This window comes from Tachypleus tridentatus, chromosome 2 (assembly GCF_004210375.1).
Source record: "Tachypleus tridentatus isolate NWPU-2018 chromosome 2, ASM421037v1, whole genome shotgun sequence".
Classification (NCBI taxonomy): Eukaryota; Metazoa; Arthropoda; class Merostomata; order Xiphosura; family Limulidae; genus Tachypleus; species Tachypleus tridentatus.
In genome coordinates, this window is record NC_134826.1 from 92,722,073 (window position 1) to 92,743,008 (window position 20,936).

The 20,936-nt window shown below is 31.6% G+C and overlaps 2 protein-coding genes across 4 annotated transcripts in view; one reads left to right on the forward strand and one right to left on the reverse strand.

The window, feature by feature from the left end:
* The window catches only part of Ddx56 (putative ATP-dependent RNA helicase DDX56), a 98,534-nt gene extending 91,892 nt beyond the window's left edge, over positions 1 to 6,642 (reverse strand). For 2 of the 3 annotated variants that reach the window (XM_076489465.1, XM_076489463.1), the window contains exons 1-2: positions 6,235 to 6,642; positions 2,135 to 2,296 (exon numbers count right to left, since the gene is read on the reverse strand). In XM_076489465.1, coding sequence (XP_076345580.1) covers positions 2,135 to 2,296; positions 6,235 to 6,291 — 219 coding nt within the window. In that variant the 5' untranslated portion in view covers positions 6,292 to 6,642. Of the gene's footprint in view, positions 1 to 2,134; positions 2,297 to 5,696; positions 5,997 to 6,234 lie in introns of those variants that run through there. The other variant, XM_076489464.1, reaches the window with a different exon arrangement.
* A 1,056-nt stretch (positions 6,643 to 7,698) lies between these two features.
* The window catches only part of LOC143244552 (glutathione reductase, mitochondrial-like), a 78,147-nt gene continuing 64,909 nt past the window's right edge, over positions 7,699 to 20,936 (forward strand). Inside the window, exons 1-3 of the mRNA XM_076489466.1 lie at positions 7,699 to 8,009; positions 19,838 to 19,953; positions 20,471 to 20,540. Of these exons, the coding sequence (XP_076345581.1) occupies positions 7,812 to 8,009; positions 19,838 to 19,953; positions 20,471 to 20,540 (384 nt within the window). The 5' untranslated portion in view covers positions 7,699 to 7,811. The remainder of the gene's footprint in view (positions 8,010 to 19,837; positions 19,954 to 20,470; positions 20,541 to 20,936) is intronic.

Here is a 20,936-nt window from a genome sequence, read left to right on the forward strand (position 1 = left end):
GCCAGTCAGTTTTGAATATTGGCAAGAACAGGGTGTGAATTAACATGAAGCCATTCCAGGGCCAGTAGAGAAGTAAGCAAGCCAGTATAAATAGTGCAGTTTGAATACTGCTTAGCTTCTACGTGATCCAAGGCAAGAGAAATTGCATACAGTTCAGCAGTGAATACAAAAGCTGTAGAGGGGATTCTACGTGCAACAACCAAACCACAACAAACCATGGCTGAGCCCACACAGTCAAGGAACCACAACATGACGTCTTTGAGTGACCAAACCGCTGATACTGGAAACATCGGAGAGAGTTTAGAATGTATGGCCGTACTCTGCAATTAAGATAATCTGCATTGATGGTGGGAGGCAGATGTGGTGACGTAAATGTCAGAATGAGGACATTGGTCAGCATCATAATTCCATCTTTGCAAGTGGATATACGCCTCACTGCAGAAACTCCTTGGGCAGAGAAACCAGCGAGAATCTCCAACTCTGGGATGTTGATACTGGAAACATCGGAGAGAGTTTAGAATGTATGGCCGTACTCTGCAATATTAAGATAATCTGCATTGATGGTGGCAGGCAGATGTGGTGACGTAAATGTCAGAATGAGGACATTGGTCAGCATCATAATTCCATCTTTGCAAGTGGATATACGCCTCACTGCAGAAACTCCTTGGGCAGAGAAACCAGCGAGAATCTCCAACTCTGGGATGTTCTTCAAATCCCTCTCAACAATAACAACTCCTCGTGCTGAATTCAAAGTAGCAAGAGGTGTAACCTCAATAGGTATATCCCCAATTGCCTTTGAATGCAACGGGAGTTCACTGTATTGAGATGTGGATGTTTCCACTAATATGTCACCAGATCAAAGCTTCTTTACTGACTATAGAGAGCTAGCAAGTCTCTCTAGTCCCTTCTGAATGAAGAAGGGAGACATTTGCCCTAAAAGTTTTTCTGAAAGTGAATGCAATATAAGAAAATGAGGAATAGGTGATACAGATGGTGAAAATTGCTGCTTAGAATCTTCAAGACGTGGTTGTTTACCCATAGACTTTTTTTACTATTTAAGATTCTTTATTGGAGTATCTATAATATAAAAAACAAAGGAAAATTTTGTGCCAACTGACCCCACCCACCAGTCCTATGAGGGGATACACTAGAATGTCAAACAAGGACAGTGCAGCAACACCAGGGTTTAGTGAGCACTATACCCAAACACCAGCATCAGATACAATGTCCACAACACCTGTTGAGAACATCCAACACTGGTACTTGGTTGACCCTAGCCGAGTGGACCAGCTGACCAGGAATTCAAGGCCAAATTGGTGCGTTAGGGTTGGACCCCCTCAACCACCAGGATCCTCTCTTCCCCTTCACAGGTTGCCATGCACAGCAAACACATGGGCAGATTGTTAGATCCCAGAGAAGGTAAACTGAATGAACAGAACCTTCCTTGGGAGTTCCCCTCATCATGAATAGGAATCCACACCAAGAGGATTTTTTTTTTAAATAAGAGCCATCAAGTGCAATGACATGGTCTTTGACCCACAGCCCTTTTCGAAATGGTTAAGCAACCAACAAATTGCTGCTGGATAGAGAAGCTCATAAACTGTGTGCAGTGGGTAGTCATAACTGACTGCCTTACCTCTGGTTTTTCACTGCCAAATTATGGATGGCTAGCACAAATATCCCTTGTGTAGATATGCAAAAATTCAAAATAAACCAAACTTCTTTTTAAATAAAAGAATAAAAATTTAGATAAAACATTTAGTTATAACATATTTGATAATAACTTCATAAAAATACATTGACAGTGACATAGTTTAAATTTTAAATGTAATAAAGCAAAAAATGCAGAAATGGGATTAAAAAAGTGTCATTCTGATTGGGTTAATTAATCAAATTTAAACAACTGCATACCTACAGACAGAATATATAGAGCATCTCCACAAAAATATTTAAGATATATTTGAGTATATTTATATAAAAAGATATATTTCATACTCATTATGGAAAGATAAAACCATGAACATATTAATATCATTGCTTTATTATATGCATAATATATTATATGCAAAATATTCAAATTTAACCATGTACTTTTAAATAAAAGGTCATGTTTTTCCCAAAAATACAATCTTACATTTTTCCATGATAAAATGTCCTGAATAACAGGAATTACAAATGCTGCAGTCTTTCCTGAGCCAGTACAAGCACGTGCTAAAATATCCTTTCCTTCTAAAGCAAGAGGTATTACTTTTCTTTGTATGAGTGTAGGCTTCTTCCATCCTAATTTTGAAATAGCCTGAAAACATAAATGCACCTAAATCACATTTTATACTGGATTCAATCAATTCAGAAAAACCATGTAAGCAGTTATTCATTTCAAACAATTTGAAATAAATACAAAATTATAAATAACAAAACTAACAATTAAAGGTTTTGGAATATTTATAAAAACAAAATGATCTGACCTACATGTTACCTATTATAGGAGTTGTATTTATAAATAACAATTAAAAGAACCTGGGTAAATATTCAAATTATTTACTTTATAGTTAACAATAACAAAAAAAAAAATCAATCTGTTGCATTGCAGGAAGGGAAAATGTTTTTTTTTTTATGCTGTTTAAAAAGATATTTTCATAGATAAGAAAATAGTAGTTACTTCATGTTCAAAGCATGTAGTTTCTTTTTATACAAGACAACTAAAATTAATGCTAGAAAATTTAAGCACCACAACTTATTCATAGGACAACCAAAACATGGCTGAATCTTATAACAAGTGTCTAGCCCATACCACCATACTATTTAGTTTTTGCTTGCAGTGTTGCAATTTCTGAAAGAGCATAATCAAGACTACATACATTATTTAACTATAAACATGTTTGTTTTAATGTTTTACAAACCTCTCAAACTTTGTGAACAATAAGAAGTCACTACCAAAAAAAAAGTGATAAAGCTACATTTGTTTCCACTACTTAAATTTTGCATGTTTTGTCATATTAGACTTAAATACTGTTTTCAGTGCAAGTTCTAGATCTGGAATTTTTGCTTTAACTCTGTCAAAAGACAAAATATGTACAAAGTATATGAAAAGAATGACCAGCTATGAATAGATAAATACCAATGTAAAAGCATTCTGTGACTGAAGTATCATGAGGAGAAAGGGGTCATACCCTGATCATGAAGTTTCTTGATAATAGCATGATTTCCCATTAACTAATAAACTTTTGGTGGATATTTAATTTAGGAAAATATAACACCAAGTTTTTTTTTTGTTTTTTGTTAGTTAACTACCTTGTTCATTAAGATGTGAATATCTATAGTTTATTGAAGACAACCATAGTTGGCATTGTTGATTGAGCAACCCAGTTTGCAAGTCTTATTTGAAACAATGGTTACCAATTAGCAAAGTAAATTGGTTTTATTTTCAAATGCCATTGTACTATAATAAATACATCTAAAAACTAGGATCAGAAATGATGAATAAATATACTATCACAAAGCTTCTGAAAGTAAGTGAATTTGTAAATTAAATATGAGGCTAACGTAATTTGCTACATGATTTGTAAAATAATCATAGGAGTGAAGGAATTAAACTGGTTTAAATAGATGTACTACATGAATAATACAATCCACAATAAGGTCATAAAAGAAAATACTTTAAAACTCATTTGTTATTAAAAGGAGAATTATTAGTACAGAACAAAATAATGTTATCTCAGACAACAAATAAAGAACTTTTAAATGAAAAACCATTAGACAGACCACCTTTAATTTCTAGCATAATTAAGATACGAGATATTTGAAAATTAAAACTAACATTATACATTTTATATATAACATTACAAATGTTGCAATGACATCGTGCACATGCACTCATGTTATCATATCCAAAAGTATAAAACAAAGTGACTCATCTTGACTGTATTTTACTAGACTATTGTACAAATAGTCAAATTTCAGTTGCAATACATTATGTATGTACATACATAATTATTATTTAAAACATGTTATTAAACTTATTTTCTTGAAATACAGAATAGTGAATAAAGAAAAAATAATTATCTCTTCCAGCTACAAAGCTCCTAACTGATTGCTAAGTTTTAAAAAATTTTGCAGTTAGAGGAAGTGAAACAATACAATTTTTTTACATGTTTACACACACACATCTGAACAACAACAAAAATTAAACTGCTATATCAATAACACAGAATTCCATTATAATTTATCAAGTTTAGTAACCGAGCTGTATTTGGGTCTAAGAAAATATAAACTTTTGAAAATAATAAAGACTTACCAACATAGAGGTTTTTCTCTAATGAAAGAATTGACACCAGTACAATTTGAAAATGCTGATAAAAACACTTGTTGGACACTGTTATTCATGTCATATACATAAATAAGTGTATATAAAAAAGCATTTCCAAAAATCAAAAGAGGTGAGCAGGACCAGTGTTTGATTCATTATATAAACCACATCTCAGCAAAATAAAAAGATACAATGTCTAAAATTTATATTCTATCTTGTCAATATTGGTAATTTGAGTTTGTAATTTGTATGAAACCACAGAATCACTATGTGTGTTGTGTTTTCTTATAGCAAAGCCACATCAGGCTATCTGCTGAGCCCACTGAGGGGAATCAAACCCCTGATTTTAATGTTGTAAATCCGGAAACATACCGCTGTACTAGCGGGGGGCCAGAATTACTATTTCAACATCACAAACATTTAGCTTAAATCAGTGCTGCATTCAACACACCATATGGCACACAAAAATTGATGTTCATGTGTGCATTTGTTTTGAATGTTTACTTTTAAATTAATAAATCAAATAATATATAATATGAAAATTTGAATTATATTCTCCATCACAGGCACCATTCTAGCCCTTTCCATATGGATCACATTTGTTGACTCATTCAAAACTTTATCAAGCTATTATTTTAGGAATTGATATCATTACATTTGGTATCAAACTATAGATTATGTCATGTTAGGAAAACCTAAGATATCTCAAAATGTTTTCTCTAGAGAAAAGAGTTAGGATGTGATTGAAGTGTTTATGACTGTAAAGGGATTTGATAGTGTTGAAGCTTTTTTTTTTTTTTAATACTTAACAGTGAGAATAGTAGGACTAAGAAAAATTTTGACAAGATAGAAGTCCTCTTTGGATAAAACAAATTAAAATATCCAGTCTGACATCACCATGAAACAATTGGAAGGTTATAATATAACATGAAATAGAAAAACAAAGAACCTTTTAGGTCCATCTAGGCTGTCCTATACATTAAAGTAAACCTAAACATAAAAAAACAACACCTGGGTTAGCCATTTCTATTTAAATATTTATCGAGCCTTCTTCTCTTAAATACCTCAAACTTAAATTGTTGTTAGAAAAATACAAGTCTTAGCTAAAAGTGGACGTTATCCTGCCAAAATCTGTCCTACCATTATTTTTGTTAAAAGAATGAAAAATGATTAATGACACTATAATTTCCCTTAAACAAACTTAAAACACCATAAGCAAGTCCTTCTGTAATTCTACTTTTTTTCTTTTTTTTTTAAGGGTTAGCAATTTCAAAGTTTTCACTTTTGAGTCAAACAAGATAAAAAATGAACTATTTATATTACATAAGCAAGTGTCCCTGCATACACAAAACTAATAACCTAAATATACAAATTGCAAGAAACCTCTTACCCTCCTTATTTGACTCCATATGTATTTAGTTAATGACAATGTGTCCATACATAGCAAGTATAATTATTGCACCAGTAATCAATATTCTTGGTAATAAAAACCCTAATATGTTATTTTACAATTTCTCGATAATAATAATAATAATATGACGAGTTTGATTATGTGGCCTACAATTACTGACAACTAAAAATTAGAATCCTGTCTCAACCTACGACTCATCATGCTGTAGTTCATTTCTTAATATTAATTCAACATCTCAATTACAATCACCGTAGACTATTAGTATCAACTCCAACGACAACAAAGGAATCAAAATCATCTTGCTATATTTCTTTTGGTTCTACCTTATACTTAACCACAGAAACTCATACACGTGGCAAGACTTGTACCTAGTTAAAGCATTACTTGAAAGTTTTACTTTTACGCGATTATTTACCAGTTTAGGCCTAAGAATGTGTAAAAAACAAAACTTATATTTACTATAGATGCATGTGACCATGACTTGTTTTCGATAAATGCAATTTTTATATAACCTTACTTCCAAAATTCTGTCATCAAGGCCCATTTCACGAAACTGCAATTTTACTTCGTCCATCTTTAACACTTTCTTATATAATTTACATACAAAATGGTCACTTTTCTTTCGTTAATTCTTCTAAGTAAATGAAACTCGTTCGTTACTTTCCACTTTTACACCTTGTTACATCACGAATCTCATGGTTTTTATTGGGATCTTGTTTCGCAGTAACCACGTGTATCGTTATTCAATTTACTTATGCTAGTATGGATTGGGCTGCCTTCGGATATTGTGGTAGCAGTAAATTTAACTATTAAGGAAATTTAAAGAATGGATTGATGTCAAAAGGTAGCTTTGAATTGTTCATAGTTTATAGATTGGAAATCCTATATTAGTGATGAATCCAAATCTTTTCATCTGGGGAAAGGGGTGAATTCCAGTTTGACAAAATATAAAATACTTGACTCCATAAATTTACATTGATACATTTGTTATTATTGGTTATGATATTTAAATGTGATTTTTTTAATAATTGCTAAAAAATAAATAAAAATAGCGAAAAATATGTTCAGACAGTTCTTTGTTTGATTTCCCTCGATATAGCTTTGTTATAAGAAATACACACACATCAGTGATCCTGAGAGCGATGTCGTCGGGAGCCTTGCGCTCCTGGTAGAGTTACCCATGACGGCAAGCGGATTCGAAATCCCGTCACAACAAATATGCTCACTCTTTCAGCTGTGAGGACGTTATAATGTACTATAAATCCTATTATTCGTCGGTAAAAGAGTTGTCCAATAGTTGATGGTGAATGATGATGGCTAGCTATCTTCCCTCTGTTCTTACACTGTTAAATTAGGGACAGTTTTCGGATAGCCCTCGTGTAGTTTGCTCGAAATTCAGAAACAAACAAACATACAACTATCATGAATTTAGGCCCGGCATGACTAGGTGGGTTAAGGCGTGCGACTCGTAATTTGAGGATAGCGGGTTCGCATCCCCGTTGCGCCAAAGATGCTCGCCCTTTTAGCCGTGGGGGCGTTATAATGTACGGTCAATCCCACTATTCGTTGGTAAAAGGGTAGCCCAAGAGTTGGCGGTGGGTGGTGATGACTAGGTACCTTCTCTCTAGTCTTACACTGTTAAATTAGGGACGACTAGCGCAGATAGCCTTCAAGTAGCTTTGCGCGAAATTCAAAAACAAACAAACAAACAATCATGAATTTAAAATCTGAGGTAAACTTTCTAGATGTATATGTATCATATATAACTGTATCTCCGGAAATGGGAATGATTGTTTTTAGTTTGTTTATTTCAGAGCGCTTTGCATCTAATAGATTTTACGTCGCTTTGTAGATACACGGTTTTGTAACCTCTCATGCTACTTTTTATATTGTAGTAAAAAACATTTTAAAACCATCTCATTTAAACGTATATTTTGCTTTCCATACATTGGAAAACTTGAACTAGAAATTTAGAACTAGTTATCAAACTAATGTTACGTTGAAGATTAGATAAGTCTTTACGCTAATTGACAGTAAATACAGAAATTTAAACGGTGATAATTCTACTCTATTGTTACGGTACTTATGTCATAAATGTTAGGTTATATGCGATTGCAGACTATATGTCGAAAGTCGGTTAGGTGTATAAACGCAGTTGTTACAATGCCTTCAACAAAATTTGATTACCTTGTTATTGGTGGTGGATCTGGCGGTATTGCGAGTGCGAGAAGAGCTGCAGAATTTGGAATCAAAGTTGGACTTGTAGAAAGTGATCGCCTCGGAGGAACGTGTGTAAGAGCTATTTCGAAATCGTATTACTACTAGATTTTCAAACTGAAAAACCGGGACGGCCCAGCCTCTCATTTCAAAATATTTATTACAGATTTGAAATAATTTAACTTTTATTTAATTTACTTTAAATTTATTGAACTGTTCATCAATACATCCAAATATATTAACGTTTATAATATTTTAAAACTACTGTCAACCACTTTTATTGTGATAGAAACAAAACAGGTGAACAACAACAGTCAAATTATACACCAAAGAAATCTTTAGTTATTCACTTTATCCAGTTGATTTTAAAATAACATAATATTATGTTGTAGGAAAGCAAAGGACTTACTGGTTCATCTCAGCTGTCCCATCCTCTAAACTAAACTAAAAGTGAAGCTCTTAAATAAATAAATAAAAGAATCTTAGAGCTAGCTCTTATAATTCATACACCTTGCATAAAATTATCAAGCCTTCTCTTAAATTCACTTAAATGTACTGCCTCTACAACATCTGAAGGCAATTCGTACCAAATCCCACCCACTCTGTTACTGTTCGAAAACTAAAACTGTCAGATAAAGATCACTCCTACCCTGACAAAAATTTTTATTAATGTCCTCTCTAGTCCTACCATTTTTATTGTTAAGTGTGAAAAAAATGATGTAGCAACATGCTCAATCCCCTTTACAATTTTAAACTCCTCAATTAGATCCCCCTCTAAATTTTCTTTTTTCAAGAGCAAATAATTTGAGAGATCTCAGTCTCTCCTTATATGGAAACCCCTCCATCCTAGTAATCATTCTAATAACCCTCTTCTGAACCCTTCTCCACAGTTTAATGTTCTTCCTAACCCAAGGAGCCCAAAACTGAACACAGTACTTCATATATGGCCTGTAATTTACCTATACAATGAAATTATAACCTGTTAGATTTGCATTCAGTATTTCTGTATATACAATCTAAAATTCTATTTGTCCTGCTACTAGTAACAGCACATTACTGGCTGGCTGGTTTAAGTTAAGAGATTGATGAACCATTACACTAATATCCTTTTCTTTCATGTTAAAGTTATTTCCATCCAAATTATAATTCAAATTATTATAACCCACATGGAGTATTTTACATTTTTATAATTAAAACCCATTTGCCATTTATTTGCCCACCTCACTAAATGGTCTAAATCCTTTTGTAAATCAGTAGCATCCTCTTTGCAGCCAGCATCATTCAAGACCATAATATCAGTAAATTTTAAGTAACTTATTAACTATTTCTTCATCTATATAATTGATATAAATCCACTCCTTCATCATTGATATAAACCAAAAATAGCAAACGTCCCAATATTGAGCCCTGAGATACCACATTTGTAACATTAATATGTTTTGATCAAACTCCATTTATAACAACTGTCTGCTTATTTTCATTCAGCCACTCTTCTATCCAAATTTTTTACATATCCTCCATACATAAAGAGAGAATGTTTCACAAGATTTTTATGTTACACTTTGTCAAATACTTTATGAAAATCCAAGTGCACCTGCTTTCATCTACATTAGCAGTTGCCTTTTCAAAGGATGCCAAAAGATTTGTAAGGCAGGATTTTTCTTTAGTGAAACCGTGTTAACTATTCAATAAAATTCTTAAACTTAGTTAGATTACTTTGCACACCACCTTTTGTCAGACTTTTCAGATTTTCTCCACAACTGATATAAGACTAATGGGTCTATAATTATTTTGATAATTTTATCACCTTCTTTGAAAAGAGGAGTGACATAAGTTGACTTACAATCTTTTGGTTCCTGCCCACTATTCAAGAACTTACAAAAAATAGTATTAAATAGCTCGCATGTCCAGTCCTTAACCTCTTGAAACCCTTGGGGATATATTATCTGTCCTAGGATCCTTTTTGTCCTTCAGATATCCCAGTTTTTTTTAACTAGCTCAAAATTAAAGTAGTCACCTTGTTTGATCTTGTTTCCATCTATCAACTGGTCAAGATGTACAATACTTCTTAAATCTTTATTGGTAAAAACTGAAGAAAAGCAAAATTTGATAATCCAGCCATCCCATAATAATCAGATGTGGGCCTTCCTTTACCATCCCTTAAGGGCTTTAGGACCATTCTAACATCTTGTTTACCCTAAATGTATTTTTTAAAAATTTTTACTGTTAATTGTTACATTTTTAGCCAACCTTTTCACATATATCCTTCTTGATGTTTTAATTTCTTCGTTTCAATAACTTTCTTGATCTTCTGTATTTTTTTAAATATCCCATCACACCAGTCAGTTTAAATTTCTGATGTTTTCTTTAATTTTATCTGTCATACTTTTTGTGAGCCAACATGTTTTTTTACATGCAACCAGTCTTTTCTTTTTGTAATACACGATGGTCATGTACTGATGTATGTGTTTACAAGTTAATTGAACAGTGATTGTGTATACATTCTGGAAGGCTATATATAAAATTGTTGTGTATGACAAGGCTGTATATATATATAACAAATTTCTTCAAGTTTCCTTGTATAAGTTTATGTTGTGACCTTATAATTAACCCTAAGCAGAGAACTACATAATTCTATCATCAGTACATGGTATTTTTAGGTAAAAGGGATTTCCTTTAAGAAAAAAAGTGATAAAGTAAGACCAGTTAATAATGGAAGATTTATCAAGATATTAACTGCAAAATAAATTTATAACCTCTGACTAACTGGAATTGTGAGAAATAAAGAAAAGAGTGAACAAAAATGTACAAACAGAATAAATGGTTTTTATGAAAACAAAAGACTTAAAATATATATTTTAAGTGCCTCATTGGACACTTGCTTATACTGGAGGAATGGGTTTGAATATGTTCTATTTCAGCTCAGCTTACAGACAAGACTAATTCTATTGATCTTCTGTTACAGATTTTATAAATATTTCATTACCTTCAATCTTTAATATAAAACTCGCCCAGAGTGTGGCATTTAAAACAAATTCTATCCCTTAAAAACTGTTCAAACTTACATTGAAAACAAACACTTTGTGCACTTCATCTGTCAAAATCAATTTACAGTCCAAAGAAGAGAACCATACACTTAATTTCCTGTCCGCAGTTCAGTCTGTATGTGTTCTGATAAAGTAATTTATGAATGACTCTCAATAGAACCATTGTAAGCTCTTATCATCCTCCATTGAACATATGACTTTGCAAAGACATAATATTATTCAATTTTTGTTAAAATAAGAAATGGTATGTTTCATCTTAATCACATTTATGTGATTATCCTTTTTGTCCATCTAGCTCATTATTATAGTACTACTAGTAGTAGTAGCTATAAAAATTGAGGTCTGTTGTGAATAGTACAAGTTACTTATGTTTTACGTGTGGTTTATGTAGTCTTTCTTTTTGTCAATCATGCCTGTGTTTGTATGTATTGAGTGTTATATCTAACATGTACTCTTAATGTAAATGATGTTGACAACTCATTTAATGTACAGTTATTCATATATTAGGTGTGCTATTGTCTGTAGCAGAGATGCCAATCATTACGATTTTGGTGTATACATTACGACTATACACTCATACAGACAGATATTAACACTGTTAATGCATTCTAGTCAAACCACGACTATACATTTGTAGAATGATTTCAAAATCATGTAACATTGATGTTATTAATTTATTCTTGTGTATTATTATTTAGCTGTTTAAAATGCTACAAAGTCAATGTGAAACTTTCAACATTCCAGTTACGACTTGTTTCAACTCTCAAATTATTATATATTATATAGGCCTATACAATAAAGTGATAAATTGTTCCCCCAGGGCTTGAAAGGGATGAAAAGAAAATTTCTAGTGAGATACAAATAAATTATGATAATAAATAAAAGACATAGTCCAAATGGCTACTTGCAATAATCATGTTTGTGCTTGAAATAATAAAAAATATTTGTATCTCCGACGTCTACCAATTGTTTGAGTGCGGTGCTTCTCCCTACTGGGTACGTGGGGGAATCCATAGTTACATCATCAGTGCTTGTCAGTCAATCAGCGCTCGCGTAGATGGGTATTTCTCGTTTTCTAAGCGGCATAGAAACACCAATGCAATCGTTCACAAGATGGAAAAAAAGAGGCCTTGTTCACCAGATTGTATTGTTTCTGGCAAATCTAAAAGAACTAAAACTGTGAATCAAAAATTTAGGAAAGAGTATAGTGCAAAATATCTGGTCATTGCATCAAAGGTCAGTGACAGTCATGCATTTGGTACAGTATGTCACATCGATTTTTCTGTGGTGCATGATGGGATAAATGATTGTTCCACACATACAAAATCAGCATCTCACCAATTAAAGGCTGAGCGGAAGACAAAAACGATACAGATAACGACATTTATGAGTAAGAATTCAGAATATGAAACCATAAATGAAGAAGTGATGTTCACGCAATTCGTCATTGCTCATAATTTACCCCTAGTTGTAGCCAATCATGCAGGACATCTATTCAGAAAAATCTTTCCAGACTCTGATATAGCGAAAAAATATGGCTGTGCTAGAACCAAAACTACAGCCATTGTACAAATGTTGGGTTGTGAAGATGATAAAAATGATTTCAAGCATACTTACAGCATTTACAGTTTAACCACAGGTGGATCCACAAACATGGATGACTCGAAACTGTATCCAGTGGTTGTATGATATCTTGACTTTTTGCTTGGAAAAATTGTTTGTTCTCTTTTGACAATGGTGGAATGGAAAGAAGCTTCAACAGGAGAGAATATTTTCAAGCTTTTGGACCACAAACTGACAGAGAGGAAAATTCCATGGGAAAACTTAGTTTTTTCTTCAGACAATGTCTCAGTTATGTCTGGTATAGGTAAAGGTGTGATGGGATTTTTCCCTAGCATTTACTTCATGGGCTATGCCTGTCACCTCATGAATATTGCTGCCCATAAAGCTTCCAGAGAACTGCCCTGTTCAGTTTCTGATACATTGATAGGTATCTACTATTTTCTGGACAAAAATGCTAGCAGAAAACAACATTTCTAAGAGTTTCAAGGATTGTATGACAAAGAAACAAGAAAAATTCTACAACTTGTTAACACAATATGGCTATCATTTGGGGTGTGCCTCAACAAAATATTGGACATGTGGAAGCCATTGAAGAAGTATTTTCACTGTGAAAAGGAAAAACTAGATTCAAAAGGATCTAAACGTGCAGCTCAGTCAGGCAGCAAGACTTTAACAGTCAGGATATCCTCTCAGCCACACAGGGACACAATCAAGACATCCTCTCAGTCACACAGGGACACAGTCAAACACCCTCCCAGCCACACAGGGACACAGTCAAGACATACTCTCAGCCACACAGGGACACAAGATAACAGTCTCCAAAAACAGACAAAGAAACATTTGATATAACTCAATATATGTTTAGGCAGTCTGACCTAGAACTAAAGAAGAAACAATCAATAAAAAAAGAGAAGAAAACGAAAGCTAGCAAGGAAGTAACCAACAAAAGTTATGTGCAGAGCAAGTTAGATAAGTTAACAGTTTTTTTGGACAACAAAATGAACTTATTTTGTCTTTTTCTTCAGTCTGCAATTCCTTTATTTGAGCAAGCCAATTTGATATTGCAAAGAGAAGAACCTTGCATACACATTATGCACAGAACTCTGATTACACAAGTTAAAAATATACATGTCAGATACATCAAGCCAGAATATCTTGAAGGCAGAATATCACTGAGCTTGACTACAACAATGAATCCTTACACAAATTTGATGAGGCAGTTTCTATTGGAAATGCTGCCAAGGAATACATTGTTAAATATGAAAAGGACCTGGACTTGATCAGCTTCTACACCAGTATTAAGAAATACTATATTGCAGCTACAAATTACATGATGAAACATTTACCTCTAAATGGTGAACTTCTGATTCACACAGAGGTTGCTGATCCAAAACTGAAAGTCAGCAAAGATTTCTTTTCTCTATGCTTCTTCACAGACAGGTATCCTGTTCTTGTCAATACACATGAGCATGACACTATTGACAAGTTGGAAAGGCTATATTTGAACTATCAAATTGATACTTTCTCAGAAATTGTCCTTCAGTAGAATGTTGATAAGTTTTGGGTTCAGCTGTCTACAGTTAAGGATAGAAATGGCAACCAGAAGTATGACATTCTGTGTAGGGTTATGCTTGGAATTCTTACAATCTTCCATTCTAATGCTGACAGTGAAAGGATATTTAGTTTAGTGACTAAAAACAAAAGCAAGTTCAGACCAAACTTGAGCACCTCAGTTTTGAGCAGTATTATAACACAAAAGATGTGTATGCAGTCAAATGGACAATGTTGTTATAACTTCCAACCATCCAGAGACATTCTCGTGAAAGCAAAGTCTGCAACAGCTGCAAAACTATTACAATAAGTGTCATAAACATGATATAAACTAGTCCTTACACAAAGGCTTTTTCTGCTTACTGTTTGTGCATGTTCAATGTTGTTTTACCAGTATGTTTGTTACTCTAAACTAAATAAAAGACATAATGTCAAAAGAATTTTTTCAACTTATTTATTAAATACACAAAAAACAGTCGTAAATGAGCAATCTATAGCAGTAATAAATAATAGTAGTTATAATAATAATAATATAATAATAAACAGCTTAGAGACGTTGGTCAGGCCTAGTAGCTGCATTACGCTCAGTCATTTGAAATAGTTGGTATCTGTGCTGTAGTATATTTTCAGTTTCCAATTCTTTTTATAGTTTTCCTCAATCCTTCCAGTGAAATGGGTTTCAGTATTGTTTCATAACTAAAAGTTATTTCAGGTTATTTGTCTTTTGTGTACAGGTATGTGTGAATAGTCTTAGTGAACATTAATAACACACATGGACCATTACTTTGCTATAGCTGAATGTCTGACAATTTGCCACCCTGAGAGCTCATATTTTCTATTTTTGCTCATTTTTTTTCTTATCACAAGACAAGAGTTGTAATGTTAATATATTTTCATTAGAACACTTATTGATATGTTAGAAATTTGTGATAAATTTATTTGCTTTAAAGTATTTGACTACTGTATCCAGAGCAACTAGTGCTGGTTATCATTCATAATGAAATACAAGAGAGATCATTACTTTAAGAGTTCACTTGAATATCAGTAGAAATAACAACCAAGTTAACATACTATAAGTGAACTTGTAGTTATCTTTATCATGGGTGGAGCTGGATGATTCATGCTGTTTACTAATTGATTAATCATTAGGCTTGTTGATCGATTACATTCAGCAGATTAATTATTCTCAGGTTATAGAATTAGCACAGCTTAACATGAGTGGTGAGATCAGTTCATCACCCTTTTTGTCCACAGTAATTTGATCATTCATGTAAATAATACTTATACCAGTTGTACATCTTAATTGCTATTACATTGTTTAATCATCTTCATTTCTGAAATTACCCGAGTAGGACATTTTTATTTCTGAAATTATTTTTCCATGTTAACAAGAACAACATGGTACATCAAATCAGGGAAGTCTTAGTGTACAAAGTTATATAATTAAATTGAAAATCTAACTATAATCTATGTTTCTAGTGCCTACAGTTATGTATCTGTGACATTTGTGGATGTAATACATTTTGAATTTTATTAAGAAAATTTAAAATAATTTTGAAGAGAGATTGGTTAATTACACTTTACAAAAGTGTCTTTCAAGGATCAGTTTGCAGATTGTTTCAGCAAAAATGTAAAGAAAAAATGATGAAAACATGACAAAAGTGTATGCTCTTTTAAGTTTTCTTCAAATTTCACTTGTTGTATGTAAACTGCTTAATTATTTTATATTGGCTAAATTAGGATTCACTAATTTTGTAAAAATGTATAACTTCCTTTGGTTTGAAACAGAGCTAGAATTGAAAGTTGTATGAAATGTATTCTTTGTTCTTTATCAAAATTCTATATTACTTTAAACTTAGAATATTTATTCGAGTATGCACATGAGACTAATAATCTTATTTCAAACTTATTTTGTGTTTTCCAAAGATATTTTGGAATTATCCTTTACTTAATGTGACAGACATTTTCAGGTACAATAACTTAGTTACAAGTTAATATAAACTACTTTTTAATTCTAAACTATTATACATGAAACTTGTAAAAGCTGAAAATACTAGTTGTACCACTCCATGGGTTTCACCCTAAACATTTTAACAATACTATTTTGTTAAATGTACTGAATTTTTCTTGATGAAAATAAGTATTATTTGGAGACATTGAGTATAAACAAATAAAAAAAATACCAAACATTACATTTACAGGTTTTCTTAGAAGTGACCTTTGAATGTCCCCCTTTTAAAAAATTTCACTGCTATGCTAAGGGGTGTTGAGTTACCAGTCAGTCATTAAGGTTGAGAAAAATCTTTAAGATTATTATGGAGAACTATGAAATTTATTATTAAATAAACTAATTTTTTACTACATATTGCTGTTGTAAAAGATTTTGACATACTTACAGAAAACTGTATCTTGCTTTAGGGCACTATTAATAAATATGCAATTAATCATTCAAAATAATTGTCCTTTATACTGCATATGATAAAACTAGTAACTGTTCTTGTTGCAACTTGTAATAGATAATATATACTTCAATGAAAAGTCATTTTAATCTTAAAAAAACAAAGACTGCAACATTTCCTGCTTGGTAAAGGTACTTGCTATGAAAATAGATAACCTTTGCAGAGATCAAAATTATTCATAAGGTGGTAATTGAAGTTCTATAAGAAATATTGAGAACATGGCAATACAAAAAAAAATTTAATTACCAACATTTTGGAATTTTATCATCAAATTGAATTTTCAAAAATAAGTAAATTATAATTTACTGATTAATTTACAAGTTTGAAAAACAGCATAAGCTTTTGAAGCAAGAAGTCATTGATGCAGATGGATGTTTAGAAAAAACACACTGGAGTGATTAATGCATTTACATATTATAGTACAAACTGGAAGAAACTTTAAAAATGTGCATGCTGAATATCAGTAAGTGAAACAACTTACTGTACTTGGCCATGTTTAAGCAGAATATTATAACAGCCAGAATTTTCACTTGTCAGTGCCTTTTGGAGCTGGACATTGTCTTTGTAAGTTGGTTAACTATTTAGTATATTGCTAGACTATTATTATTCCATGTGTAATAAATTCTTATGAACACAGAGGAATGAGCAAGCTATTCACCAGTCAATATCAACTTTGAACAAATAAAGACAAGAATATTATGTTGCTGTAACATTATTTTATGGAAGCAATCTTATGCTTACTTTCAATCCACAAGATGTTTATGATTGTAGTTGATAAGAAAATAACATATTTAATTATACATTAAAAAACTTAGTTTTAAAATTTGTGACACAACATGAGGTTACTTTAATTTGTGTCTTATTGTTTTCCATTACTTATAAGTTGATCACAATTTATTTATTTTATTGTATAAATTATGGCTTAGATATATAACATACTTCATATTGAAAATGTTAAATATAACTCCATAGGAGTTCTAGAATAGGATTTGTATTTTAATAAACCATATAAATGATATCAAAATATTCTTGTAATATTTACTGCAAGTAAATCTCTATTTTCAACAAGAAACAGCATTTTTCTTTCAAATAATATTTGACCATTATTATTAAAACTGTAAAGTCAGTGGTTAAGTCAATCAGTGTTATTGATTACTTATGAGAGTTGACTTTATTGATTAGTGTAATGTAAAATAACTGATTAATTGAAATTAAGATTAAATTGATTAATGCATGAAAATAATCAAGTGATGTTAATGTTTCCAGTTATTACTGGTTTTTAATTATTTCAAATGTCTTAAGAGAATAATTGATTACTTGAATGTGGGTAATTCATGAATGCAATGATTAATCAATTATCAAAGGCCACTAATTGCACTGTTGAAAATAATGAAAATATAATTAATTGAAGTTCAAGTATATCTATAGCATCATATAAGACATGAAATCATAATTTATTTCAGTATTACTCTTTATATGCAGAGTGTAGATTTGTGAACTAAAACAGATTTATTGCAATTGAAAGATAAAAAAGCTGCCAATAGCTTCCTTAGGTATTATAATGGTCTTTGAATGAATAATACAAAAATATGTACTTATTATTGTTTTAAAGTAGTTCAGATTAGAGATAAGTATGCAGCTATCTAAAGACCTTTCTAAGCATAAATGTCTTCATAAACATTTCATACAATTTTAAAGGAAAAAAAGGAGCTTATTAACCCATCAAGAATGTCCTTTCCAGCTTCAAACTGTAACCATTCCTTACTACTCATGTATTTATTCAATCTTTCTTGTACTCAATTAAATTTTCTGCTTGCACCATCCTGAAAAAAGCTTATTTCATAAGCCAACCACTCTGTTTGAAAACTAATACTGTCTACATCACAGGTGACTCCTACACTGCCAAAATTATAATTTAGTGTCTTACTATTTTCACTGCTAAATGGAAAAGTTTGAAAGATCTATATTATCAGTACCTTAATAGTCTTAAACACTTCACTCAAATCCCCTCTGGACCTTCTCCTCTCCAGAGAAAACAAGTTTAGAGATTTTAGTCTCTCCTCATAGGAGACTTCCGCCATCCCACTTATCATTCTAGTGGCTCTTCTCTGAACCAACAAGTGAATGCCTTTCTTGAGGAAGGGAGCCTGAAACTGTACACAGTTCTCTAAATGAGACATAACAAGTGATCTGTACAGTGAAACAATAATATCCATTCTCTTGTATTCAGTATTTCTGTAGATGCTACCTAAAATCCTATTAGCCCTATTGCTAGCTATGATACACTGTTTAGATGGCTTAAGTGTTCTTCTTCAACCACAGTATTTAATATATTCCCATTTAACTTGTAACAATAATTTTAATTGTGAAAAATCTACATACACTTTGGATATTTAAACATCATATTCCATGTATTGCTCAGTGTATTAAATGATCTAAATCTCCTTGTAAGTCTGCAGCATATTTGATACAGTTAGTCACCCTAAAAATATTTTGTAAACTTCAAAATTGTGTTAGTCATTACAGAGTCAATATCATTGATACAAATCACCAACAGCAGAAGACTCAACACAGAGCCCTGAGGCATGCCACTTGTAAGTGTGATACAGTCAAATTTAACTCCATTTATTACTACTTTCTGCTTTCTACTCTTCAGCCAATTTTCTATTCAATTGAATGACATTCCCTCCACACCCACAGATCTAATTATTTTAACAAGTCTTTTGTGAGGCACCTTATCAAATGCTTTCTGAAATTCAAGGTAAACCAAATCTACAGTATTTCCATCATCAACTCTTATAGTAACATTCTCAAAGAAGATTTGTGAAACAAGATTTTCCCTTAGTGAAACCATATAATGTCTTTGACACTGTATCAAAGTGCCTTAAGCAACTCTGCAATGCACATTTAATCACACTCTCCAAAACCTTTTCAACTACTGATGTAAGACTAACTGGCCTATAATTGCCTGGACAATGTTCATCATCTCCGTTAAATATTGAATTAACATTAGCCAACTTTCATTTTTTTTATACTCTTCGACTACTCAATAACATTTAAAAAGTATTAGCTAGTGGTTCATAAATAAAATTTGTAAGTTCCTTTAAAACTCCAGGATAAAAGTTATCTCATTTAGGGGATTTATCAATTTTGAGGTTTCCCAACTTTTCTCTTACAATTTCCAATCTTAAAATAATATATTTTACAAGCTTTAAAATGTTAATTATTTTTTAATATGATCTGTATGCAAATTTGATATTATTACAGTTACTTTACTAAACAGGTAAATGTTGGTTGTGTCCCAAAGAAATTAAGTTTTTACTGTGCTCTTCATGCTGAAATTATTCATCACCTCAAAGATTATGGTTTTCTTTTGTCAGAATATCAGCTGGATTGGGGGTGAGTACAGTTTTTAGCTAAATGTAATGAATTTATGGAAACTTAAAAGTTTGATAATGGAATTGAGTTGCATTAATATGCTAAGAAATTGATAAACAAATTGTGCACTTTATTTGATAATGTAAAAAAATATTAAGGAAACTGTATGCACTATTCTTTCTTACTGTAAAAGCAGTAACTTAGTATGTAAACTATTGAAATCCTTTGGAGAATGTATTTTGCATAAAAATGCATGTAAGTCTATGTATTTGTAGGTTATTCAAAAATATGGATACAAAATTTCAAACTACAGTGTTAATACATTAATGGCTATTTTAAACAGAAGCAAAAAAGTGATAGTTTTTTCAGTACAATATCTAAATCAATAGACATTAAAAAACTGTTAATATTGTAATACTTGGGTGGTAAGCAGTCGAGTTACTGAAATTAAAGTATTTGGAAAGCAATGGTAATTTTGATTGGTTTAAAGTCAGAATTTTATTTGTGACATGTTATGGATAACTTCTTGAATATAAAGGACTTTCAAAAGGAAGAGAGATGAATATGTGAAACATCTGAATGGAATCTATGAAAATTATCTAATAAAGGTAATGTGTGTTTTTTTCATTTTTATTGTTGTTAACCTGCTGTAAAATTCAGTTGGTTATCCAAAAGCTTTTAAATATAAACATACTGAGAATCAGTATAATCTAAAAAAATTAATTCCTTGTTAAAAGGTGCAAGTGAAGACACATCTTTAGTAAAGTAAAGTGAAAAAAAATAATGTTATGAGATCATCTGAGATATATATATTGAGTTTAAAAAATGTAAATAGAAGTTATCTTGAAAAATAAAATAAGTTTTACTACTTAGTTATAAAGGTGTTTCAGTTGATATGTGGTTTAATTTCATATTTCAGTGATTATAATAAGGGGATATTTTTGAAGCATCATTTAATCCACACTATATCCAATAAAATAGTCATATTTTTATATTGTAGATGA